The 14,070-nt window shown below is 44.9% G+C and overlaps 1 protein-coding gene and 1 non-coding gene across 3 annotated transcripts in view; both read left to right on the forward strand.

The window, feature by feature from the left end:
* ARHGAP44 (Rho GTPase activating protein 44) overlaps nucleotides 1-14,070 on the forward strand; it is a 40,400-nt gene that overhangs the window by 21,503 nt on the left and 4,827 nt on the right. Inside the window, exons 14-19 of one of the 2 annotated variants that reach the window (XM_054977301.1) lie at nucleotides 160-340; nucleotides 4,599-4,616; nucleotides 5,662-5,883; nucleotides 9,569-10,033; nucleotides 12,184-12,332; nucleotides 12,853-13,230. In XM_054977301.1, the coding sequence (XP_054833276.1) occupies nucleotides 160-340; nucleotides 4,599-4,616; nucleotides 5,662-5,883; nucleotides 9,569-10,033; nucleotides 12,184-12,332; nucleotides 12,853-13,230 (1,413 nt within the window). The remainder of the gene's footprint in view (nucleotides 1-159; nucleotides 341-4,598; nucleotides 4,617-5,661; nucleotides 5,884-9,568; nucleotides 10,034-12,183; nucleotides 12,333-12,852; nucleotides 13,231-14,070) is intronic. The other variant, XM_054977302.1, reaches the window with a different exon arrangement.
* On the forward strand, nucleotides 2,630-2,738 carry LOC129329485 (U6 spliceosomal RNA). The gene has a single exon (XR_008596978.1). It is a non-coding gene; the product is annotated as a U6 spliceosomal RNA (small nuclear RNA).

Genomic DNA, 14,070 nt, shown 5'->3' on the forward strand with positions numbered 1-14,070 from the left:
ATCACTCACTCTTCCCTCTCTCAACCCCACTCTTCACCTAGCTCAAACCAAGCATTTAAAGACACATGCACACATTTACTTGAAATCATTACACAGGCCCTTGCCTGTCTTTACCCCTGACTCTAAGCAACACTTGGCTCTTTTGATCTTTCCAATTAGATATTGAATTCAACTTGACGGGGAATTACGGAAGTCCCGTGCACGTGAACCACAATGCCAATTACAATTCCATGCCGTCGCCTGATATGGACCACGCTGACCGCAAGCACCCAGATCAGACCAGGCGACCGCTCAGTGTGGCTACAGACAACATGATGCTGGAATTCTACAAGAAGGATGGGTAGGGGGCGCTTTTGCTTTGCTGCGGGGAAGAGTATGGTCTGACATACTAGGTATGCAAGCTGGAGAGGACTGTGCTGGCCTAGAGTGCTACTGCTTGGTAGAAGTAGTGTCCATATTCTCTTGCAGTGCAAACACCTCACTGCCTTGTCACTAACATCCCACCTTGCTCCTGACTCCCATCATCCCGAGGCACCTGGCTTGTGGCCTTTTTGGAAGGGAGATGGGTGGTTCTGCCTGGCCCCTGCCTGCCTGCACCTGACCCCTGCTAGCTGTTTGGCTGTATTGGACAGATTAGTCTACATCGTAAGGTGAGAAGGTTTAATCTTTGGGAAACCAACAAGGGCCAGTAAAATGATCCAAGAATAGTGTTAGGGCACCCAGTGACTGGAAGTTGAGGTTGGCAGCTCTGCTTGTTCTCATTTGGCTGGATCTTTTCCAGGGTAGGGTCAAGACAGATTTTTTCCAAAGTGAATTGTGTGCTATATAGATGTGGTAAATGAGGTGAAGATCAGCGGAGGCTTGCAGACCCTTTGTAGAAACCTAGAGTTGTAGGTTACAGCTGCTATCTAGGGTCGTTTCCACACGCTGTTAAAGAGACAGCCCACTCACTGAACTCTGGTGGGGGGGGGGGGAGGTTTCACTCACTCGTGCATCTCCAATTTCAAAGCGGAAGCAGGCAGTTTGGCTTTCGTTTCTTCGGTGTCTTTTCTAAGAACGGAATCTCCCACTTTCCTGTGCCAGCTAAAAGACGCTGAAAAAACGAAAGCCAAACTGCCTGCTTCCGCTTTGAAACAGAGATGTATGGAATGAGTGGAAAAAAACACCAGAGTTCGGTGAGTGGGTCGTCTCTTTAACAGCATGTGGAAATGGCCTAGTTGGTCACCATCTTGACACATTTGGAGTTTTGTCATCCAAAGCTGTTCTTGTTAGGGAGTAAAGGGTTTGGGTCAGTTGTAGCAAAGGGTACCCCCAGCCATTTCTTCTGTGATGTACAGTACATCATTCGGGCATTGCCTTCTGTTGCCTGTCAAAGAGAAATTCCTTGTTGGGTTCAAGAGGAGGGCAGCAGTGCAGGCATGGCTGAAGAAGCAAGCATGGACACTGTAATGCGTACAGAATACTATTGACTCTAACTCTCCATGCTGTAGCAATTCAAGTCAAGCTGAATTGGCTTTACCAGTTTGGTGGAATCTCTTGGCCTCTTGATCCTATGTGGGTGGTTATTGTTCCCAAGCTGTGGTAGACTAACAGTTGTGGAATTGCATGCTCCAAAGTCCATTGGTCCGAGCACATGTAATGACAGTGGCTCTTCCTTGTCTTGTGTTTTTAGCTCTAAAATGCTGGATCTAGGACTGTCAAGAACACAGGCAGCTTCTGAGAACAACAGTTTTGGCAGCGGGGGGAGGGGCAGTCTCTGACTTTTCTGTGCTGGAGTCTGTTCTGCTCAACTTGTGGGTGTTGCTGAACATGTCTAACAAAAGCCATCATACAAAGCTCTTCTTCACTTGCCTCTGAGCATTCAGCGTGGGTAGATGGATGCTTACTTAACGTCTCTCCTAGCCTCAGTGACAGCAGCCAGCATAGTTATCCCTTTTGATAGAGAAGTGAGCTAAAATATTGTGTCTTGAACCAAGATAATACAGATACATACTTGTAGAACCGAATAGAAAATGTGCATCTATTGAAAATCTTGTTCTAGTTTTCCATATGAAGGCGGAGAAAGAAAAGGTAACAAAATCCCTAATTATGTGAATGTAGTTCATTGTAGTTATTTGGTGTGTGCACATGTGCCACATGAATACATACATCTTAGTGGAACTGTCAATTTTAATTGATTTAGGATGCAACCCAAAAACACTTTCATGTCAGTAAATAAAATGCATTGACTTTTATGATGGACCTGTTTAGGATTGCTCCCTAAGTGTCTGTCTTTTTTTAAAAAAAAAACCCTGGCTAATCAGTCAATGATTAAATGTATTTGTATATTGGAAAACATCAGTGAAGATTCCTTTTATAAGGAGGAGGATAGGGAAGTTTTGTCCAGTGAGAACTTAAAATATATTAAGTAAAATCTGACATTCTTTGTTAGAAGAAAAGATCCTCCTTCATGTTTCCCTTCTTTGGATATTAAATTAAAATATCATTCAAAAGTAACCATCCGTATTGTGAGAGAGACAAGTTAAAAAGGTTTATTGATGTTGACAGAGACTGGGACCCTAGAAGCATCATCCTGGTTGCATCACAATCACTTTTTTTGCAAACAGTTGCCGTATAACAGGAGTAATTTGTGCTCGCTTCAGCAGCACATATACTAAAATTGGAACGATACAGAGAAGATTAGCATGGCCCCTGCGCAAGGATGACACGCAGGAGTAATTTAAATAGAGTAAACAGATGGGCAGGAGCTGACACCAGTCTGGTTGGAAAGATTCACATATTTGACCTCTGCCTAAATGGCTGGGTCACTTTTTTAAAACACTGATCCTGTTACCAGGACTAACAACGTACTAAAATCAAGATTTAAGGTATCATAGAGAAATATGTTAAAGGAGGTGGGGGGGCGGCTCATTTTAAAAAAGACGTAAACAAAACAGTTAAATCCACCGGAATGGATAATAATAATCCACTGCTCATTAAAATATGAGCAGCCCTCCCTGTAATTCTCAGTCTATTCTCTTGTGGTTGGGTCATTTTAAACTTTACTGCAGGCCTACCATTCAGCTAAAGTTGCTTTTAAAGAGCCCCCAGATTCATTTCCAGTTGTCTCTGTTTCTTACTGTTAAGAGGGGAAACCTTGATCGTTCATCACGTAACACAAAACTATCTGTTAGCTTTGGATATGAGTAGGAAGAATAATCTTTTTGTTACGTTTTGCTCAAGGCAGAGGCCAACACCATATTGCCTGCATGTTGACAGTCCCTCCAAAGTCTTTGCTTCTGTTACTGCCAGATTTATATTCAGCAGCAGTAACTGAGATGTAATTAAAACTTTGATCATAATGATTAATCAATTAAAGGTGAGACTAGGACCATGGAAACCATGGATTAAAATCACTTTTCTGCCATGAATCTCGCCACATAACCTTGAGCTAGTCACTGCCTTGCGGTCTAACCTATCTCACATGGGTTTTAGGATGATAAACCAAATAGGAGGCAGTCTCTATAAGCCAACAAGAGGTTTTTTTTGTGGAAGAGTGGATTACATATCAAATAAATTAATCTTGAAGCTCCGTAGTAAACTAACTGTATTCAAAGTTCATTTTTATTAAAGCTTCCTCAGTTTAGTGTTAACCTTTTGGCTTTGCTTGGACTTACAAAGGCCTTAAACGCCTTTGTATTAATTTAAGAGTGGTCACAAAGACCCCTTTACGTTTGCCATCTGTATGTTCTTCATTTTAATAACAAGGAACTGCCTTCCCTGGAGCTCCTTAAAGCACAAGCATCCTAGACAACCATTGTGAAACCTTTCTTTTAGGGAAGAGGGTTGGGTGGGTCAGATGTTAAGAAAGAGGTGGTTGTTAGTATGTTGTATCTTTGTTGGTCTGCAGTGATTAGATGATTTAGGTGTATTTTAACTCAGTCTAAGCTGAACTGGAGTTGAAATTGAAACGTTTTTTAAAAACTATTTTGTCTGATGGATGAGGTGAGTCTCTAGCTCTCTGAACAAGGCTGTGGTAGGTAGCTTACTAGGAGCTGGAATGTGTCTGTATGAAGAAAGTCTTACTTTATGGTATTTCCCATTTACCCCAAAGAAGTGAAGGCTGAAGGACACAGATAGGAAAATACACAAGAGGAAAATGTTGTCAATTAACTTTGGAGGCACTGTAATAAAAACTAATTCTCAAGGTGTTGGGCATTCTCTGCATGCACTGGATATCCTGTGATTCCCACCACTGTCCTTTTCCCAGGCATCAAATGTTAGCTCTACAAAGCCTAACCCCTCCCCTTGATCTCAGAAGAAGACTCATGCGGAGATACAACAGGCATGCTTCTAATCTGCTTTACCTATTTTCCACACACACTACAAAACAAGCAATGTGGCTTTCACAGAATCCTTCTTTTTCCTCTAGTTCTTTCTTCCACGGATTTTCACCTTAGTGATGTGCTTCTCTGTCGCTGAGCAGCCTTGTTTCCTATGCTTGTCCCAGGCGGCAGCCTTGGACTTCTCAGACCCTTTTCCCAAGGCAGCCATGTTGACCCAGGAGGAGAGGCCTTAGTTTCTGTTACACTAATATCTGTATGTTTCTGTCCATGCAGCCTTAGGAAAATCCAAAGGTACGGTATCCTCTGGGTAGCTCTTGGGCCATTCCTATTATCAGTGTCAAGACCCAGGCAATACAGAGCATCTGGGGCCTTGCCAGCTGAAGCCCTACGTAGCCACACTTTGTGCCATGGCAAGCCAGACTTTTAACTGGCTTCTTCCTGAGTGTAATCAGCCTGTCCAGTGGAGTGCACGGAGTCTGCTCTTGACTGGCGCTGGCTCTCCGAGGCCTCTGGCAGAGCACGCTACCCAAGTGTCTTCAGCCGGCCTTGTGAATGCAAAGCACGTGCTCGATCACTGAGCCAGGGCTCCTCCCCTTTCCTGCAGGATTTCCTTCTTTTGCTGCAGTTGATCTATAATGCAAAGGCTGTCTTCCTTCCTCTTTGAAGGATAACTGCAGATATCCTAGCTGCAGGTTTTCAGAATCCACACATGTTTTCCCCCAAACTTAGTTTCTGTTGGTGTTTTAATATTCAAGGCTGTGGCTCTTAAGTCCTTGAACCAAGGGTCCTTCCTTGCCCAGGGAATCCCTTCTTTGGTGTAAAATTCAGCCAGCTTTGAAAAATCAAAAGCTGTTTTGCAGCTACCTTGTAGCAGCTGGTAATCCATGCAGTTTTTGAACCCAATAAGAAAATCAGGCTTAAAACTTTGTGCATTTGACTACGAGGGTCAAAATTGCTGAGGCTGAGGAATATTTGCTCCCCCAGACCCAACCTCCCGAGTTTGAAGGCAAAGTTATCTTCGGAGAGAGGCTCATAAGACAGCATCTTCCATGTTTTCCTGGACTTTCAGGGGGACAGTGCATCATTCCATTTGAAATAAATTTTAAAGCATGATGTCTCTTGCACAAACTTGTGTTAAAGTTCAAAGCTGATCTTGGCTCCCAGTGTGTCACTTCAACTATATGTGCCCTGCCAGGAAAGGGTTTCTATTCACAATCTATAGAGGCCTGGATATAGCTTGGGAATTCCTCCACTTTGCCCTGCAAAATGTGTGTTGTTTATGCTCTGAACACTGCCTCCAAGGTGGTAAGGGAGTATCTCTGTGTTCCCCCCATAGCATGGGCGTCCGGGTGATGGACACCTCTTGGGTGGCTCGCAGGGGCACCTCCATAGTTCGTAAGGCATCCTCCACCCCTCCTGCCATGCAGCCCCCTGCTCCGCCTTCTGATCTTGCTGCTACTCCTCAGTCACCAATTCCTGAGCAATCTCTTGACATTTCAGCTACTCCCTCCCCTACTCCAACTAGCTTCGGTTTCCCACCAGGGGCTGAACGGGCAAGGTAAGTTTTGGAGGCAGCATGAAGGGCTGCCACTGCATTCTGTGGTCCTGGAGTCTCTGTGAACACGTCTGCCACTCCCACACCTGCATGGGCCCTCTTTCGTTTTGCATCAGCTTTCACTTTGCTCGTGTGTCTTATGTGTGCATCAGAGAATTCAGGCACAAAATAATGGTGCTACCTATGGCCCACCTGGATGTAAGCACCTCCCTGTAGAAGGTTTCAGATTTCAATCAAGACTGGCATCAAGAATATAACAAAGAACACTGTTGTTGATCTTTTCTGATCTACAACACACAAAACCTGTCTCTTTCATAATGGTGTTCATCCAGTTGCTGGACTTTTTTTTTAAGTCCTGGGTTTGCAAATCTAGAGTTTTTGGCGTATGTTATTTTGTGCTAAGGATTCATATATTGGGTCGGCTTTGTGGCAAGCAGGTCTCTTGGACATAACCTTTCATGCTTGCCCTACTCACGTGTGCAGAGAGAAGAGCTGCTCATGGAATATCATGGATATGTTTTTGGTCTGTGCTTCTGCTGAAGATGTGCTCCCTGCTAAAAGCAAGTATGGAATTGGGCTTTTAATGTGCTGCATGTGGACATGCTCACAAGAGACGGGAGGGGGGGACACATGGGGCAAGCAGTTTCAGAAAAAAGATAGTAATTAAACATCACAAAATTCAGCCTCACTCAGCTTGTTTTATCACAAAACAAAGGGATGGATTTGAGAAAAATCTGGATTGGGCTCTTTAATTATTACAGAATTATTCTGTGTTTTTGTTGGGGTGGGGGGTAGGCGGACAGAGAGCTCCTTTGAATATTTTTCCAGCCTATGCTCTGCAGCAATAGCAGCTTTAATTCTCTCCTGCAGATTCTACATTTGCAGCCTCTTCTGTTGCTTTTCTTTGATCTTTTTGGTTCTTTACCATCTGCTGTACCCAAGTGGATTAGACACAGCCTTCAATTTGCTCATTGCAGATTTGAGAGGCTTGTTCCTTTCCAGTAAATTGCCAGTCACTTTTTTTCACCCCTCCATTTGTTCAGTGTAATTTTTAATGATGTAGGTTACATGACTTTAAATTCACAAGACCATGTATCGCTCTCCTGTACCCATCCACACCAGGCATGTCATTTGCCTGCTTCTGGCAGGCATTCTCCTGCCTTTTGCACCCTTTCACCTGCTCTTGCTTTTGAGATAGAGACCAATTAGGGCACTTACGGGTAATAAACCTCTGTAAAAACAACTAACATCCCCGTAAATAGAATTAACATAATTTGTTGTCATATCAAAAATATTTTTCTACTTTTCTGTTAAAGTGCAAAGTGCTCTGAAAACTATAAGTGCATATCAGAATTATTCACTGTTACAACAATTTATACATCAGCCACCAGCATACTCCAACATCCTAATTAGCCGGAGGTATTTCCAATGATGTCTGTCACTTCGACCAGCACTGTTATGCACAATAACAAATTTCAATTTAGTGAATAATTCTGATCTGCACTTACAGTTTTCAGAGCATTTTGCACTTTAATAGAAAAATATAATTTTTAAAAATTGATAGAAAAATATTTTTGATATTACAACAAATTGTGTTAATTCTATTTAAAGAATTAAATAGAGTTCATTGTTTTTACAGCTTGCTTTTGAGATGGCAAGAAAACAATGAGGGATGGAAATGACATTGCACAGTGCCCAGTTGTGACAGCAGTGCATCTGACAACACATTGCATGATGTCACATCTGCCCCTTGCCCCACCCCCTAGGACTTCCAGGCAGTGGCCTGGCATCCCTAATCCACACTCACATGAGCATGCACACACCACTTGCTAACAGGGTCAGTCTTCACTAGTAGCAAGCTGATAGGTTGTGCCTAAAGTAAAATGCCTATGTTACTATATCTGCCTTGAAGAGAATTAGCCACCCTATCTCAATGCTAAGCAAGAGAAATAGATTGTGCTGCTATATGGAACTGTAAAGTTGGATCCAGGCAGCTTTTTCACTCAGTTTCACATAGTTAACTTCTTTACTACAGCCATCGATCACATGGCTTATGTCCATGCCAATCCCAGGATCCCCAACATAATGTTTTATGTACTCAAAGGGAACCTCCTCATCCCTTTTTTGCCAGTGAAAAAGCTGTTTAAGAGCAATGGGACCCTAATCTGGAGAACTGAGTTTGATTCCCCTCTCCTCCACTTGAAGCCAGCTGGGTGACCTTGGGTCAGACACTGCTCTTCAGAGCTCTCTCAACCCCACCCACTTCACAGGGTGATTGTTGTGGGGATAATAATAACATACTTTGTATGAGTGGGTGTTAAGTTGTCCTGAAGGGCGGAATATAAATCAAATCTTGTTGTTATCATCATCATCAGTTGCTTCTCAGTGCAGCAATAAAGAAGTAAAACAGGATGTGCTTCAATTTTGAGCATAGCATTTTTATGGTAACCACTCTTTTGAACTTACCTGCTTTACCATTTAGACTGTCTTACTTGTCGCCTCCCCCTCTCATTTCAAAACAAGGAAAGGTGGAGAAAGTGGCTGGGGCCCAAATCAAGCCTTTGAGATAAAAACATGCATCATCATTGGATCCCATTCCATGCTTTCTTGACTTCTTAGGGTTGGGTATCCCTCAACTGCAAATGCACACCTAACACTTTAGGAGGAGTCCAGGAGTCAGTATTTCAGTAAATGACCTCTCTGTTGTCTGCTTCATATTTTGCCTTTTTTAAAATCAAGACTTTCTACCCCTGTATTGTTTTTTCAGTATACAATATCACGGGACAGCTTATTTTGCTATGAGGCAGATTGTATTTTAGCCAAAAGCCACAGTAAACTTGGCTCCTGGCTGAAGCTTTCAATCATCTGTTGCCCTTTTGGTGGGCTATTTGTCCCCAGTTACTGAAATGGGGCTCAGCAAGCTGTCAATAAGCAATCTATAAATAATTCATATTTTTATTAACCTTGTTCCAAAATTTGGACCTGTCATACTCCTGGTGACTTTATCTGGTGTGTATGTAATGGTGTCTATCTTTCCCCCTTAATCTTTGATTAAGTCCACAATTCCCCACAAACTCGTTCCTCCACCTCCATCAGGGAACCCTCTAGAGAGAAGGTCCCATTATCCCCCTACCCTGCTGCCAGGCAAGCTTTGGAAAAAGAAAAGGGACAGTGAGCCAGGGATGGGGGGGTTATGAGACATCTTTGTACCATATTCTGATCTTGGACATCATTGAGTTCTGTAGCATCACTGCATTCCAGTTGCATAACCTCAGAACCAAGGATAAGCGCACTGCCCTGGCTTGAGAGTTGCCTGTTTGAATAGTGGTTAAGGATTTGGAAAGACGGTGTGGTCACGAAGAGCCTGCCCTCAAAGCAGCACCTCACGCACAGGCCTGGCCTCTGGTTTCCAGCACTTGCTGTGGATTTCAGAGTGGGTCAACATGGGACAGAAAGCAGAAACCAGGCTTAGTGTTATCGTCTAAGGAGACAGGATGCTGCTGTCTCAGTGCCCTGTATACTTTGCAGTTGGGAGCCCTTCTCTTTCCTGAATGTTTTGGTGGTGGTTCTTCCCTCGCCTCCCCTTTTGCTTTTGGCTGTTTTCAAAACTCCTGTTCAGTTCCTCCCTATACAAATGCTCTCTGCTCTTTTTTTTTCCTTTTTGTTTTGTTGTTTTGGACATTTGCAGCACGGATGGTGTGTCGTCTAGTTGGTCGGATTCCTGTTACATCTACCCATCCTCTGAGGACGACAAGCCTCCCCCTTACCCTTGCTATCCATCCTTCCTGCACTTCCACTCCAAGATTGGCTCATGCACTAGGCCTGAACCTCCCTTACCACTGTACCAGTGGTCAAGATACAGCCAAACTCTGACCCCTGCTTCTTCCTCCTCCTCCTCCTCCTCTTCTTCTCCATCCCCTCAGCAACTGGACATTAATTCTAACCCTAAACCATATTTCCTGCACCTTCCTAAGCAGAGCTCCCTCACAGAGTTGCATGGCCCTGAGACTAACTTCTCCTCTGTTTACATGAAAACCTCCCTTTCCTTATCCAAACCCGATCCTCCTGGCACTCTTTACAGCTCCCATATGTCAGTCTCTCCCCCCTGGGTCAGCTGCACCTGTGCCAGAGACAGAGGAGCCGGGCTCACTAGGTAAATAACTGCTTATTTGACAATCCATAGGCATCATGTGCGGTTTAAGGGTGAGCACCCCTTGCTTGCCATAGGTTGCAGTTCTACACACAACGATGGGGCCTGGGCCCCTGAATTCTCAGCAGAGAAATAATGCCTTCTTGTAGGCCTTCGCATTGTGTCAGTTTAGTGAGAATATATCATTGTACCAACAGATAGGCCCTGCCAATGTTGCAGTTCAACGAAGCCCCCTCTAAACTATAGATTTAGTTAAATTAAATAATCTGCTGCATTCTCTCTTCTCAGAGACTCCTGGGAACTGATGTTTTATCAAGGAACAAAATACTCAATGCCGTCCCCAAACTACAATTCCCAAGATTCCTTGACAGGAAGTCTAACAGAAAACAAAGTTTAGAGTGGCCCATAATGTAGGGGTCTCAGGTCCCTATGTCCTCCCAGAGGGAGGAGGGGACCCAGGACTTACCTGTTTGGATCTCGCATGTGCGCATGCACTCTGGAGAGACACGATGTTGTCACTTCTGGGAAGTCATGTCATCACGCTGGCTACAGACGTGCTTCCATGCTTTGCGTGGGGTCAATTCTGGCCTGTTTGTGAAGTACAGGAACACACCTGCAGCTGGCACAATAATGTCACTTCAGGAAGTGATGTCATCATGCCCTACTGGCTGTGTGCATGGAGCACGCTTTCCCAGGATGCCTGCAGTGGCAGGCGATGTTCGGGAGGATTGCCGCCTCCCACCAATTGTCAGTGATCAGCAGGCAACGGGGGAAACCCCTGGGAGATTGCCAAGGGGACAACTAGGTAGCCTACCCTAATGTCAGTAGTCCATCCAATCCATTCTCTGAAGGAGAGTGAGATTCTGTTTTTCCCATAGCTACAAAGCCTTACAGAAGTTTTATTTGCATACAGGCAGCCATGCCAGTCTTCAGCACCAACCCATTTGTGGGGATAATAACATACTTTGTAAATCGCTCTGAGAGGGTGTTTAGTTGTCCTAAAGGGTGGTATATAAATCAAATGTTGTTATTATTACCATTTAAAGTCTTAGGAGGCTAGTTGTTGTAGTTTTTCTGGGCTGTATGGCCATGGTCTTGGCATTGTAGTTCCTGACGTTTCGCCAGCAGCTTTGACTGGCATCTTCAGAGGTGTAGCACCAAAAGACAGAGATCTCTCAGTGTCACAGTGTGTAAAAGAACCTCCTCAGGATACAGTGAAGCTTCCCCCCATTAGCATTCCTCACCCTGGGAAACTCTTACAGGATGACTCAGCCCAAACCCACCTTCCTGAGTAGATATAAATTACCTGCTAACATCTTCTCCACACATTGACACTGAGGGATCTCTGTCTTTCGGTGCTACACCTCTGAAGATGCCAGCCACAGCTGCTGGCGAAATGTCAGGAACTACAAGCCCAAGACCACGGCCATACAGCCTGGAAAATCTACAACAACTAACGTTCTCCGGCTGCGAAAGCCTTTGACAATATATCTTAGGAGGCTCTCAGTATAGCACGGTATATTTTGGAGCCTTCCTCCTTCCAGGCTTCTGAACTGCTGCATTTAGTTATCTAGTCTAGCTTCATTGTATGGAGTAGCTTTAATCTTGCCTCTCATGATAGGGCTCACCCCCTTCCTTAGCCCCACTGAGCTCCCTCCCCCCTTTTGATCTGCTGCCCTGTTCACCTGGACCATGGGGCAAATTGGACAACTATAATTGTTATTACAGTTAGGAGCAAACGGGCAATTAATATGGCCCCAGCATATTTTTGTAAGGCACCCCTTTTTGTCCCTTCCCTCACTATAAGGAACAGATGGGTGGATTTGGGGAAAGGGCTTCCCTCCATTTTGTTTTGTCTCATTGCTGTGTACAGAGTGATTGCAAGGGCTGCGGTGCCATTCATGCTCGAGTCATGCTCACTCTGCTTTGAAAGTAGAAGTGCAAGTTTGTCTGGTGCTTTGGGTGTGTGTTTTGGAGCAGGGTATAAATCTGCTTTGCTTTGCAAGCGTCATTGGCTTATCCCAGCAAAGAGATGAGGGCCTATGCCCTGGGGTCCTGCAGTAGGTGGCAGGGGCTGACAGGGATTTGAAGGAGGTGCCTTTCATACAAAGGGACTCACAACTGCTTCTTGTACACCTTCTGTTTCTTTTTAGCACGCTAAAAACTAAGGAGCTTTCTCCCGTGTCTGGGCAAAAAGGCGGCCCAGCTTGTGGTCCTATGACACCGTGTGGGACTGCACAACAGCCACCTGGCCTCACACAGCAGCTGTCTACAGAGCAGAGCCCACACACACTGCGGAAAGGTAGGCTTCATCTTTGCCCAGAAGGCTTCTGTGGGAGTGAGATTAACAAATAACAGGCCTTAGTTATAATAAATTCAACTGGTGAACCTTCTGGTCAGGGTTTGGTATAGTGGTTAGAGTGTCAGACTACAATCTGGGAAGCCCGGGTTTGGATCCCTTCTCTGCCATGGAAGCTTGCTGTATTACCCCGGGCCAGTCACACTCTCAGCCTAACCCACCTCACAGGGTGGTTGTGTGGATAAAGTGGAGGAGAGGACAATAATGTCAGCTACTTTGGATCTCCATTGGGGAGAATGGTGGAGTATAAATGGAGTAAATAAATAAAAACTTTGAACCCTCTCTTAGAGAAGCTACATTAATGATGAACACACTAGTTTTGCTTCGACTTCATCTCCTAGCAGAAGTTGCAACTAGGCGTCCGTGCCCTTGTTATGGAGAAAGCCATTACTTGAAAAGCCCATCAAACCTGCAGTGGTGAATGATATTCAACTGTGTCTGTCTCTCATCTTGTCTTCTACAGTTTCCAAGAAGCTGGCCCCAATCCCTGCAAAGGTTCCTTATGTCCAGTCAGGCGGTATGTCTGACCAGTCCACGGGGCAGCCATCCCCTGCCAGCCTTTCTCCCACCCCACCGAGCACCCCTTCGCCTTATGGACTGAGTTACCCACAAGGCTACTCCTTGGGCTCGGGTCCCCTCTCCCCTGCTGCTGCTCCTTCCCTGTCTTCTCCTCCTTCCCTGACGAGCACTTTAACTAAATCGCGACCCACTCCCAAGCCACGACAGAGGCCCACGCTGCCACCTCCACAGCCTCCAACTTCAAATGCATCTGGCTCCAGTCCACAGTCCGTGGAGCACACCATACTAGATGGCATGTCCCCTGGGGAGAGCATGTCTACAGGTAATGATCAAATGGAAGAGAAAAAGCACTGGGGGGTTGTCGGGATTGTTTGAAGCAGACAGAGTGGGAAAGTTTCTGGGGAGTTCTAGTTGCCACGCTTGATGGTCCTTTGGATCACTTAATATGCACCTGTTGACAGTGCAAAGGTGGGAGCAGCCGTTGCAATGCCAGGCTTTGGCCACCATAACATAGGTTAGGTTGAGGGTGCAGGTTTCTTGATGGATTCATCCTTTTTTATTTTGTGCAGGAGATTTTACCTATCCCTGGTAGTAAAGTAGAATTTGATCCATGCACTATTTTTAGGATGAGTATTTTCTCACAGTTTCTCAGGCTTGAGAACTATTTACTTCTCAACCCATAACCTCTTAAGCAGAATACAGAAACATCCCAGTAGGCTGAGAAACCAGCATTGCACAAAGAACAAAATAGCAACAAAAGGGTAGGGGCTACTTGGCAACTATCGCACTGTTGTATGTCCAGTATGGACCTCCCTCTCCATCATCTGGTCGTTGCATCCTCCTGGAGGATATGGAGAGCGGATGACTTGAGCTAACAGAAATAGCTTCTAGAAAAGAATCTTGCAGGAGATGTTTTGAGCGCAAATCTGAGGGTACAACAGATGCTTTGAATTAGGAACATTGTCTTTGGCCCTTTTTCAGACACTGGAGCTTTTACACTGTTGTACTCCTTTCCCAGATAGTGATGTCCCAGCAAACACTATCACCCTCAGAGGGTCATTTCTTTTCTTAGCGCTTAAAGCAGTTGCCTGGAAATATTAACATTGCTTCAAGTGCAAATATCCCTAGTGCTAGTCTCATGGGCACCCGCAGATCCTTCCCC

Source organism: Eublepharis macularius, chromosome 4, assembly GCF_028583425.1.
Source record: "Eublepharis macularius isolate TG4126 chromosome 4, MPM_Emac_v1.0, whole genome shotgun sequence".
In the NCBI taxonomy this organism is placed as follows: domain Eukaryota; kingdom Metazoa; phylum Chordata; class Lepidosauria; order Squamata; family Eublepharidae; genus Eublepharis; species Eublepharis macularius.